General features: G+C 52.2%; 1 protein-coding gene across 3 annotated transcripts in view; it reads right to left on the reverse strand.

The window, feature by feature from the left end:
* Nucleotides 1–244: 244 nt before the first annotated feature.
* The window catches only part of COCH (cochlin), a 288,645-nt gene continuing 276,295 nt past the window's right edge, over nt 245–12,594 (reverse strand). For all 3 annotated transcript variants that reach the window (XM_078659413.1, XM_078659414.1, XM_078659412.1), the window contains exon 12: nt 245–1,544. In XM_078659413.1, coding sequence (XP_078515539.1) covers nt 1,369–1,544 — 176 coding nt within the window. In that variant the 3' untranslated portion in view covers nt 245–1,368. The remainder of the gene's footprint in view (nt 1,545–12,594) is intronic.

Below are 12,594 nucleotides of genomic sequence, written 5' to 3' on the forward strand. Positions count from 1 at the left end.
GAGTCTTGCTGCCATTTTCACTAAAGCTTTACCAGACTCTCCTTCATTTCAGTTTCCTATACGTCTCTGACCCTGCATTCCAATCGCACACTTTCACCCACTCCTCCACCAAACAATCCAGTTTTATCATATTCATATCTGTCTCGCTTTGGAGTACCACCTTTTGCTTCAATTCTGGGTTCACAGCACAACTCTGCACTTTATATATTAAAGAACAGTAAATCAACATGCATTACCCACAAAATAAAACGGATATTTATTTTTATTAGAAATGAACACAAAGTTATTTCTTAATTTAGTTCATACAATAGGTGACCTTTTTTTTTTTTTTTACGATTCTTGACTGTTTCCTGCGAGGTGGTTATGTTTATCAAACCTGAGAAAAGTCTAACTGTAGCAGACAGAATGAAGGCCAATATGTTTGAAAGATCAACAAACCCAATATATTCTAGAGTATGTGGTGGTCTACAGGTCCTTCTCCAAACCTTCAAGCTTTACCACCGCGTATACAGTCTAGGGCGTACGTTTGGTTTAAGGAAACTGTAAAAGTCAATGTGATCACAGACGGATTTCATTATTTTTACTTTTTTACACGTAGCAGGCTAAAAATTCAACCTCCCACTCGGAGAATTAAATCTTATGACCCCAGTGGCCAAACTGCCATCACACCTACCCTGATGAAGCACTACAGAATAACCTATTCAAAAGACAGTAAAAACTGCATCCCTGCAGAAAACACGATTGTCTGTTCTTACATTCACGTTTTTTAGTAAATGTACATTACATGATTTATATTCATGTTTTCCCAGATGAAAATGGTAATCATTTTATCGACCTCAGAGATTAGAGTTGTCAGCCTTGTCGATACTAGTCCGTGAGTCAATGTTTGCAGCTCTAAAGCTGGAGTTAAATTAACATTTAACAATCCATCTCTTGTTGGATGTGAAGTAGACTCTCTGCACATAAGGCCCACAGACATATCTTTTACATGTGTTAGTGAATACGAATTTGACAAGAAGTTAAAACCCATGGTAGGCAGTTATAAGTGCCTTGTAACCTGTTGCTAAAATAGCTAGAATGCAGCCATGTTCTTCTCACCACATCTGAAACATCAGAGCCAATATTCCCTCTCCTATAGGTATGCGCACTGCAGCAGGATTAATGTCTGATTGTAGGATACATATAGTTGATTTGCAGTCAGCGAAACTAAATAGTATTTTGAATCCATACACCTGTTTCCCAACCCAATCTTCCTTGATGAGTTTGAAGTGGCGCTGGCCAGGCTGCGGGACATTAGCAGTTGTGTTTTTATGAGAGTTCAGTTCAGTGCCAGCAGCCAATCCTTCACAACCACCCATGGTCTTCTTTCTAGTTCTGAGAATCCATGTAATCGCGGCAGATTCGTCGGGTGATGTCGGGCACTAGCTGCTCCAGACCCGGGAATTCTCTGGTGAAGAATGTGTGTGCCTCCTTGGGCTCAGACGCCATGTCCTTCAGGTCTTCCAGCGGTGCCCAGGCTATTCCGACTGAAAATATGGTCACACCTGAAACATGGGGAGAAAACAACAAGGTTGGCGAAATGAAGCTATTCTTTTCCTTTAGTTCCACCTTACTCCTAAAACTAAGTAATTTCTGCTATGAGTACATCAGGATTCAGTGATATTGAACTGTGATGGCCAATTTTTGTAAAAAGATTCTCGATGTGACCGTAAGGATAAGTTACTTACCTGTAATCCTAGTTCTCTTCCAGGGGTATCCTCAAAGTCATAAGCACTGAATATTCCCGCCCATGTGTGGGGACCCCAGAAATAATAAAAATGTATATATGAAAAACATATATATATATATATATATATATATACATACATACACACACCCCTTTCCCTTTGTCCAGTTTCGCGCCAGAGCTGGGGCTGGAGTGCCCCAGCAATTGGTTTGAACCAGGCTATGCATGGGGCACCTTGTGTGCCTCAGGCAGTGTCTCATTTCATTCAACTCACCCTGCCCCCAATACACAAGAGCCAAGGCAGGAAACCTATTGTCCAGGCCTCCCCTGCCGGAGTTTCGTCCAGCAGCAGGAGGTCAGACTCGTGTCTGTGGCAGCAGAATCCATTTTGTGATGCTGAGGCTCTGTTTAACTTTAACTGGGTAAAGCAGTAACCAACATGTGTTCTCCCTCTAGAAGGGTGGGGGGGGGGGGGGGGGGGAGGCTAGTATTCCAAAGCGTATGACACCTTACACAACATGTTTTGATAAAGCCCAACCAAAGTTCGCATTAACCGCGAGGATTATAGTTCGCATTAACCGCGAGGATTATAATGCACTTAAGAGTATATGGTATGGCTATATCATAGAACAGCTATAACTACATGGTTCCGAAAGCTGCAGACAGGCTCAGCTCATGCTAGAGCACCATCCACATAAAACCAAGCACTCTGCCTCCAGGATTGTCGAGGCCTACCATAGGAGTGACTTATAGGTGCATATGTGTCTATATATAAGGGTAGATATAGGAATACTATATCTAAGACAGGGGTGATTACCAGACCTTGCCCCAGCTGAGTGATCAGCCTGTAGTGTCAGTTGGGATGGTCAGCCAGGGGTGGCATAATACATGCTGCAGCCACTGGTAGGCCTTGGATGCACCTATGCCCTGGGTACCTATGGTACACTATACAGGTGCTCACAAGGTGACCCAATACCCAATTGGAGATGTACCTAAAGTATATGGAATCCATTTTACAGTGAGAGCAGATAGCCTGGGGCCGTGATTAGCAGGATCCCAGGCCAACTAAGTCGAAAACCAGCTAAACACTAGGCAAAAAGTTGGGGGTAACCATAGTCAGATATCCATCCTCCTACATTCCTTACCTTAGAATAGATACCCCAGCAATACCAACCCCGGTGGTGGGTCTGCGAACCAATGATCACACCAGAAAGTCCTGGAGAACGGAACGGCTGAAAAAGCAATCTCTCCGGACTTGGCTGTCCAGGCAGTAGTGTCTTGCGAACGTGTGCAGCGAGGCCCACGTAGCTGCCTGACAGACGTCCTGCAAGGGGACTCCCTGGCGCAGGGCAGTAGTAGCCGCCGTGGCCCGTGTGGAATGGGCACGAAGCCCTACAGGGGGCTTCTTTCGAGCCAAAGAGCAACAAGCCTTGATGCACAAGACGACCCATCGAGAAATGGTTCGTTTGTGCACCGCCCTTCCCTTCTTAGCGCCAACGTAACCAAAAAAGAGTTGGTCATCCACCCGGAACTGGCGTGTGCGATCCAGATAGAATGAGAGCGCATGTTTTGGGTCCAGATGGTGGAACCTCTCTTCCTCTTTCGAGGGATGCGGAGGCGGAAAGAAGGTGGGCAAAGTGATAGACTGCCCGGTGTGGAAGGCTGTGACTACCTTGGGCAGGAAAGAGGGTCGCGTCCGCAACACAACTTTGTCCGGAAGGACTGAAAGGAAAGGAGGCTTAGAAGAAAGGGCCTGGAGCTCCCTCACTCTCCTGGCAGAGGTGATGGCAACCAGGAAAGCGGTCTTCAGAGTAAGGAGGTGAAGAGGACAGTTATGAAGTGGCTCAAAGGGAGCGCACATCAGAAAAGTTAGAACAAGGTTCAAGTCCCACTGAGGCATTACGAAAGGAAGTGGAGGAAACATATGAGTGATGCCCTTCAAAAACCTATTTACAACCGGGGACTTGAACAAAGAGGGCTGATCAGGTAGCCTTAAGAAGGTGGAAATGGCCGAGAGGTAGCCCTTCAGAGTGCCCAGAGCAGAGCCCTGCTGGGCAAGAGAAAGAAGAAAGAGGGGAACCTCTGAAAGAGGGGCAGAAAGGGGATCCACAGCCTTTGCTGTGCACCATGCCACAAATTTGTTCCACCTGCAGGCGTATACCGATTTTGTGGAGGGACGCCTGGCTGCCAGAATGACATTACAGACTTTAGGAGGCAAGTCAAATGGCCTCAACTGTCGCCTCTCAATCTCCACGCATGTAAGTGGAGACTGGACAGGTTCGGGTGGAGGACCGTCCCCTGCTGCTGCGACAGAAGGTCCCCCTGAAGAGGCCGATGAATCGGGGGATCGACAGACATGCTGAGGAGCTCGGGATACCAGAACCTCCGTGCCCAGTCCGGAGCCACAAGGATGACTTGGGCCCGGTCACGCCTGATCTTCAGCACTCTGGGCAGAAGTGGTATAGGCGGAAAGGCGTACAACCGACCGCAACTCTACTCGCGACGAAAAGCGTCTCCGAGCAAGTGCCGCCTTGGAAATTCCAACGCGCAGAACTGATGACATTGCGCGTTCTCTTCTATGGCTAGTAGATCTAACCAAGGCTCTCCCCACTGCCGAAAGAGGCCTTGCGCCAGGTCCGAGTTCAGATGCCATTCGTGATCCATCATGCACCGACGGCTGAGTTTGTCCGCCCTAGCGTTCAGGGAACCTGCCACATGTTGAACCACCAGGGTCAAGCCCTGATGTTCCAGCCACTGCCAGAGGCGCAGAGCCTCCTGGCAAAGGGTCCACGACCCCACCCCGCCCTGTTTGTTGCAGTACCACATGGCGGTGGTGTTGTCCGTGAACTACACTCCCCCGGACAGAGGGGAGGAATGCCTTCAGCGCAAGTCGGATCGCCCGCAGCTCCAGAAGGTTGATATGGAGCTGGGACTCCGCCGGAGACCAGAGGCCTCTGATCTCCGCCTCTCCCATCTGACCTCCCCAGCCCTGGAGGGACGCGTCCGTCACCGCTACGTGCTCCAGTTGGGGTAGGGAGAGGGATCTGCCGCTGACCCAATCGCGGTCCGTGAGTCACCACTGCAACTCTCTTGCAGTGCCCTCTGAGATCAAGACATGGTCGGACAAGTTGCCCTGATGCTGGGCCCACTGAAAGTTCAGGTCCCACTGCAGAGCCCGCACCGCCACCTGGCATGATGCACCAGAAGGATTCAGGAGGCCATCAGCCCCAGAAGCCGCAGCGTCAACCTGACCGAGACTCAGGATAAAGGCTGAAAGATCGGAATCAGAGCCTGAATATCCCGAAACCCGCTGTTCGGGAGGATAAACCCGACACTGCGCCGAATCTAGAACCGCTCCGATGAAGAGGAGCTTCTGAGAGGGACACAGGTGTGACTTCGGCACATTGATGGAGAACCCCAGCTGGTGCAGGAGGTCGGCCGTAGTCTGGAGGTGGCTGACGACTGTCTGGGCGAGCCCGCCTTCAACAACCAGTCATCGAGGTAGGGGAAGACTGAAACCCCTAACCTGTGCAGATGAGCTGCGACCACCGCCATCACTGAACACCCGTGGGGCGCTTGTAAGGCCAAAGGGGAGCACGGTAAACTGAAAGTGCTTGTGGCCTACCGTGAACCGCAGGTAACGTCAGTGGGCCGGCAGGATGGGAATGTAGAAATACGCATCCTGCAAGTCCAACGCTACCATCCAGTCTCCTGGGTCCAGGGCAGCTAAGACCTGAGCCAGTGTCAGCATCTTGAACCTCTCCTTCCGGAGGAAGCCGTTGACGTTCCACAGGCCCAAGATAGGGCGTAGGCCCCCTTTGCCCTTCTTGGGAAAACAGAAAGTAGTGGGAGTAACAACCACACCCTACTTCTGGCCCAGGAACGCACTCTATGGCCCCCTTGGCCAAGAGGGCTGTAACTTCCTCTCGTAGAAGATTCAAGTGATCCCCTGACACGCGGTGGCATGGCTGGAGGGGTCGCTTTGAAGGGGAGGGAGTAGCCCCTTCTGACGATTTGCAGCACCCACCTGTCCGAAGTGATGTCGCGCCAGTGGAGGGGGTGATGGCGAACCCTGCCCCCCACTGGCATCTCGTGGGGCCTGAAAGCTCGGACTAGGAGGGCTTTGAGGCGGATGCTGCGGGGGTGGATGTGGACTGGCCTCGCCGTTGTCCCCGGGCACCGCCACGGCAGTTACCACATCCGCCACCGCGTTGGATGGTAGTATGCGGCCCGTGGCTGGCAGGACGTGTGGGGCGCCCCTTCCGTGGCCACGAAAGGGGCAAAAGGCAGCAGATTGCTGGCGCGGGGCCAACAGGCCCAAGGACTTGGCCGTAGTCCTGGAGTCCTTAAAGCGCTCAAGCGCAATGTCTGCCTTGTCGCAAAGAGGCGACGGCCATCAAACGGCATGTCCATAAGAGTGTTTTGGATATCAGCCGCAAAGTTGGCGGACCTCAGCCAGGCGTGGCGACGAATCGCCACCCGAGTCGTTGCCATCGCTCTACCCAGCGAGTCCTTGGTATCCAGCCCACATCTGATGGAGTACCGTGCCGCATCTCGACCCTCCGCAAGGGCTTGGGCGAGTTTAGTCTGGGCCTCCTCCGGACATTGTGGCAGCAAGGCCGCGACCGTGTCCCACAGAGAGTGGGTATAACGGCCCAAGAGGCACGCGGTGTTAACTGACCGCAACCCTAAACTTAGGGAGGAGAACATCTTTTTGCCATACTGTTCGTACCTCTTGGATTCCCGATCGGGGGGGAGCAATTGGGAATGCGGTCTGGGAGTTAGAGGCCTGGATGACCAGACTCTCGGGGGTGGGGTGGGTGGACAGGAAGCAAGGGTCGCCCGGAGCCGAGCGGTGGTGTCTGGCCACGTTCCTATCTACAGGGGGACCTGTAGCGGGCCTGGACCAGGTGCCCAGAAGAACGTCAGACAAGGCCTCATTAAACGGCAACAGAGGCTCCGCAGAGCTTGCTTGCGGTTTAAGGACCTCAGTGAGGAGGTTAGTCTTCACGGCCGCAACGGGGAGTTCAAGGGATAAGGCCTTGGCCGCCCGGGTCAAAACCACGCTATAGGCTGCCCCCTCCTCCGTAGCCACGGTAGGAGGGGAGACAAAACCAGTGTCTGGCGAAGTGTCCAGACCACTGGCGTCCCCAAGCTCACCTGCCCAGTCCTGATAAGACTGGCACTCTCGTGCCAGAGGGTCCTCAGACCCCTCCCAATCCTCTTCGCCACCAGTCTCCTGGTACTCGGGATCAAAAGATGGGGCCGGGTCATAGAAGAAGAAATCTCCCATCGGCGTCGAGTGACGCCGCTCCGGTGTCAGAACCGGACCGAGGGGGGGACTGGGGATGGCGTCGACCGAGGTCGGCGCCGGGGGCGACAACCTAGGGGCCGGCACCGGCGAGGTCGTAAGGTCGACCGGCGACGACCCGGAACCAGTGGGGACCTGCGGCGTCGGGACCGAAGTCACCGACGGCAACGGGCCGAAGCACCCGACAGCACCGGGGCCGAAGCCCCCCGCCCGCTTGGGCTCCGAGTTAGGGCTGCTTGGCCCGAAGGCGCCGCAGAACCCAACGGAGGAGTGAGCGACCTCATGGCCACGAGAAAGGCCTCAATCTCCCCCGGTGTCGCGTTCTGCCCAGGGACCAGCGGGTATGGAGCAGGCCGCGACGCCTGCGGCTCCAGCGGAGCGGTGTCACCCGAACCCCCGGCAGTGTCGCGCGAGCGTTGGGGGGAGTCGGAAGAGTGATGTCGCCTCTTTGACTTCTTGTGCCTCTTACCTGAGGACTTGGAGCTCAAGGAGTGGTGTTGATCCTCCGAGCCGTGATGACTCCGGCCCCGCAAACGGTCCCTTGACCTCCTTCCGGACCGGGACCTCGAACGACACGGGCCGACTGCCGGAGCTCGAGGCGCTTGCGGGACCGCTCCCCCCTAGCCTTCGATGTCAAGGCAGTCGGGGCACGACTTGTCGTCGTGGTCAGGCCCCAGGCAATGAAGATACCGGCGATGGGGGTCGGTAACCGACATCAGTCGGTTGCAGTCGACGCAGGGCTTGAACCCGGGCATCCTTAACGGCACGGTCGGAGTCGTTCGACTTCGAAAAATGATCAAAAGAGATCAAAAAGTTTTGTCAAAAAGTGACTAAAGGGTGCCACTGTTCCCGGATCGGCGCTTGCTGGCGCGAAAAATATAGGAACTGACGTCAGCGCGCGAGGGCGGCGTCAAAGTACTCCGGCGACGTCATCCCAGCGCCAACGACGGACGCGGAGCCGCAGATGACGCGCAAGGGTACTGCTACGCAAAAGTTTCCGGATCCAGTCTGATGCCTAGGGGTATTCTAAGGTAAGGAATCTAATACTAACCTGTTTCTTTCAGATAATGTATACACTGATCTCCAAGTAGCTGCTTTACAGATCTCGGAGAGTGGTACATTATTGAGAAAAGCAGTCGTAGCCGCTTTTCCTCTCGTGGAATGAGCTTTGGGAGCGGTAAAAAGAGGCTTCTGCGCTAGCTGGTAAGCCAGTTTGATGCATGAGACTATCCATCTGGAGATGGACCGCTTCGCTGCTGGAAAACCTGTCCTGATCGAACCATAATTAATAAATAGGTGATCCGACTTTCTCAATTACTTTGACCTGTAAAGATAAAACTTCAAAACCCTTTTCAGGTCTAATGAATGCAGCGCCCTCTCAGTTGGAGTGGAGGGACTAGGAAAAAAGGTCGGAAGAGAAATGGTTTGATTTACATGAAAATCGGACAACACCTTCGGAGGACCACTCTATTGAGATGGAAGAGTGTAGGGTTCTTTTGAACAGAGAGCCTGTATCTCACTCACCCTACAAACTGAGGTGATAGCCACCAGGAAAGCTACCTTCCACGTAAGGTGTTGTAAGGTTGCTTTGTGGATAGGCTCAAAGGGTGGACCATTAATTCTGATAGTACCAAGCTCAGCTCCCAAGGTGGTGAAGAAGGTCTGACCGGAGGGTAGACTTTCTTGAAACCCTGTCGAAGTCCTTCACTACCTGTAGCTGGAAAAACGAGTGTTGAGCAGGGGAGCGCCTGTATGCAATAATAGCAGCTAGGTGCACCTTAATGGAAGAGAATTTCAAACCTGCTGTGGCTAAATGAAGCAGATATGGCAAAACTACTTCCTCCTGCCCCTTGGTGGGATTACAATGATTTTGTACGCACCATACATAAAAACGCTTCCATTTACAAGCATAAGAGTGTCATGTGGAGGGTCTCCTCACTTCTCTCAATATGGTCATGCAGTCCTGTGGAAGTCCTAAATGACCAAACTGGAGGACCTCAGGAGCCATGCTGCCAAGTTCAGTGGGGGAAGGTTGGGTGATGAATCCTCCCGTTCATCTTGGACAGCAGATCCGGTCTGCATGGCAGCCTCTTGTGTGGGCATATTGACAGATGCAGAAGGTCCGGGTACCACCACTTTCTCGGCCAGTCTGGATCAATCAAACTCATTGTAGTGTCCGAGTGTGAGAGCTTGGTCACCACCTTCAGGATGAGAGGATGAGGTGGAAAGGCGTACCTAAATGCCCCATACCAGTTGATCAAATGGGCCTTCTCCTTCGATCCTGGCTGGTAGTACCTTGAGGCGAAGTCTTGGCATTTTGTGTTTTCCTCGTACGCGAAAAGATCTATGCTTGAACAACCACAAGCCAGGAAAATGTCTTCGACCACCTCGTCGTTGAGAACAAAGTCCTGCTGGTCCTCGAAGTATTGGCTGAGAGCATCTGCTTGAAAATTCCGCTCTGACTCCCTGCAGGTGAACCACTGTGATGGAAAGGTTCCTTGCCAGGAGCCAATGCCAAAGGGTCTGAGCCTCCAAAGAGAGTGTCCTTGAGCGAGTTCCCCCATTTGTTCAAGTAGTACATGGTATTGGTAGTCTGTACTAGAATGGAACTCGTCCGATTTGAAGGGAGGAAAGCCTTGAGAGCGAGATGAACGGCTCTTAGCTACAACATGTTTATGAGGTACAATTGCTCTTTTGGGGACGATAGGACAGCGCGTTTGGAGAGACCCCATGTGAGACCCCCATCCTTTTAGGGATGCGTCTGTGATCAGAGTCTGAGAAGGAGGAGTTTGATGGAACGGAACCCCTACCCTCCGGTTGTCCTTCTTCATCCACCACGGGATGGATGCTCTGGCTGTGTGTGACAACACAATGTTGTCTTACCAGTGAGATGTCCACTGATCCCATTTGTCCTCCAGATCCTGCTGTAGAGGACGCATTCTCAGCCTGGAATTTGGGAACAGAAAGATGCACGATACCATCGGCTCTAGCAGGGAGGCTATGTGACGCACCAAAGACAGATTGTTGTCTAAAATCTATTTGCCTTTCTTTGTGATAGATAATTGTCTCTTCTCCAAAGGAAACACTTTTCCGAGTTCGGAGTCTATTATAGCCCTGAGGTAGTGGATTCTTTGTGTGGGCTGCTGTGTCGACTTCTCATAGTTCACATGGAGACCCAGACGAGGACAAAGATCTAGGCACTGACAGAAATGGTTCCTCACAATCTGGGGGGAGGGGCCTTTCAGCAGCCAATCGTCCAGATAAGGATAGACAAAGATGCCTCTGCGTCATAGAGTGGCTGCCACTACTGCCATGCACTTCGCGAACACTCGGGGAGTGGACTTCAGCCCAAAGGGCAGTGCTTTGAATTGATAGTGGGTCGATCTGACTAGAAATCGTAGGCAGCTTGCAGATCTAGCGAACACATCCAATCCCCTTGACGGAGATGAGGATATATTTGATGGAGAGCCAAAATGCAAAACTTCTCCCGTTTGATGGACTTGTTGAGTGCTCGCAGATCCAGAATTGGCCTGTATTCGGGTTTTCAACCTTTCTTCTTTACAAAGAAGTATCTTGAATAGATTCTTCGACCTCTATGATTTTGGTACCTTCTCTATGGCTGATTTGCGTAGAAGTACTGCCACTTCCCTTTGCAGTATGTTGATTTGGTGGCACGACGATGGTTCCGGAGGGATCGAGGGTGGACGACGTCGAAAACGTAGAGAGTACTCACTCTGCAGTGTAGCTAACACCCACTTGTCCTTCGTGATAGCTCGACACTCTTGCAGATAACTTACAATACTTTGCCCCACTGGAGCGGTGGACGGTGATGGAGGAAGCGGGCACTCATTGCTTGGTTGGAGTCTTTGTATAGGTGGAGGACTGGCGATTAGCTCCTCTACCTCTGGAGGATCTATGGCCCTGGTACTGTGATTTTTGTTGACCTCATTGGTTTTGGTGTTTTTCCCAATGAGGGGTTTTAACCCTCTGTTGGAAGGATCATCAATCATTAGGGCGGTAGCGGCGACGGAACTCTTTTTTCTTCTCCAACCCCACTGCCTTCAGGGTAGCCAGCGCAGTCTTCATCCATGCCATTTCCTCGTCTGTGTGAGTACCGAATAAAGAGGAGTTGGAAAAAGGGATCTGGACTGCGCTTCTGGCTTCAGTGCTGTGATGCGAAGTCAGGATGACTTTCTGGCGTACATCCGTGAGTGTAGGAATCGGCTGAGAGTAGCCCCATCCACTGCAGCAACGATTACTTGGTTCGCCACCAAGCTACCCTCTTGTAAGATCTCCTCGAAGTCCTTACGGTCTTCCTTGGGCAGTTTCTCTGAAGCGTTGGAGAGTCCCACAGAAATCTATCGTAGCGCCCCAAGAGTGCCAATGCACTGGAGACCTTAAGCATGGAAGCGGACGTGCCACATACTTTTCTCCCCCACAAATCCTGCATCTTGCTCTCCTTGTCTGGTGGTACTGTAGACGAGGAGGCTACCGAATGGGTCTTCCTAGCCGCAGCTATAATCACCGAGTCCGGTGGTGGATCGGACTTGAGGAACAAAGGGTCTCCCTCTGGTGCGCGATATTTCTTTAGACTTCTTGCCGGAGCGGTTTTGAGTGTTGCCGGCGTGAGGAAGATGTCCATAACCAGTTTCGATGAGCCCCGGTACCAATGCAAGTAAGGGCCTAGATGCTGCCCTCTGGTGCAAAGTTTAGAAGATTACCGATGACGAGCTCTGTTGTGTTGGCATAGGAATGCTCAGTTTGGTAGCTCCCCTGGTAAGCACGTCTTGGAACATGCTAACATCGTCCACCAGAGAGATCCTCGATGGTGGACTCTTGGTAAGTATGGGTGAGTAGTCCCTTTTTGAGGAGTGGGTTGAGGAGGTGGAAAGAGTTGGAGATCTGCGCCTTCTCCAGCGTGAGCTTGATCTCCTCCTGGAGGGAGGAGTTGGAGTGTGAGAGCAAGCCCTATCTCTTGCCGGAGTGAAATCCGAAGCCTGTAACAGGCGGGCCAGAGGAGACCTATGAAGAGGGCTCAAAGCACGCCTTGCGTCTGCAGACTGTGTATGATCAGCCCAGTGGTGCAGAGGCCGCATCCATGATGGTGAAAGATGAATAGATGGTGTCCTCTCTGATCTCACAGGAGAGCGACGTGCGAGAAGAGACTGACGTCCCTCTGAATGAGACCTTTCAAATGGACGTTGATGCCCAGAGGGAGAGGCCTGACTACTTGATGTTGAGATCACCACCTCCGGAGAGGTAGACGTGGAGATGGCTCGACGTCGATGATGGAGACGGAGGAAGGCTTATAAGAACCGACACAGAAGGAGACTTCAGCCTCGATGTCGTTCTTGACGGAGATCCCTGTCTCGACGCCGACTGTTAACGATTGAGACCTCTGCCTCAACATCGATCGTCTTCTCTTCGACGGAGATGGCTCTCTCAACGACGATTGTCTTCTCTTCGCCGGAGAATCCTGTCTCAACGCCGGATGTCAAACCAGCGGTGACACCCTGCCGCGACGTCGAACTCCTTGCTGACATCAATGGAAGTCCTT

This window comes from Lissotriton helveticus, chromosome 9 (assembly GCF_964261635.1).
Source record: "Lissotriton helveticus chromosome 9, aLisHel1.1, whole genome shotgun sequence".
In the NCBI taxonomy this organism is placed as follows: Eukaryota; Metazoa; Chordata; class Amphibia; order Caudata; family Salamandridae; genus Lissotriton; species Lissotriton helveticus.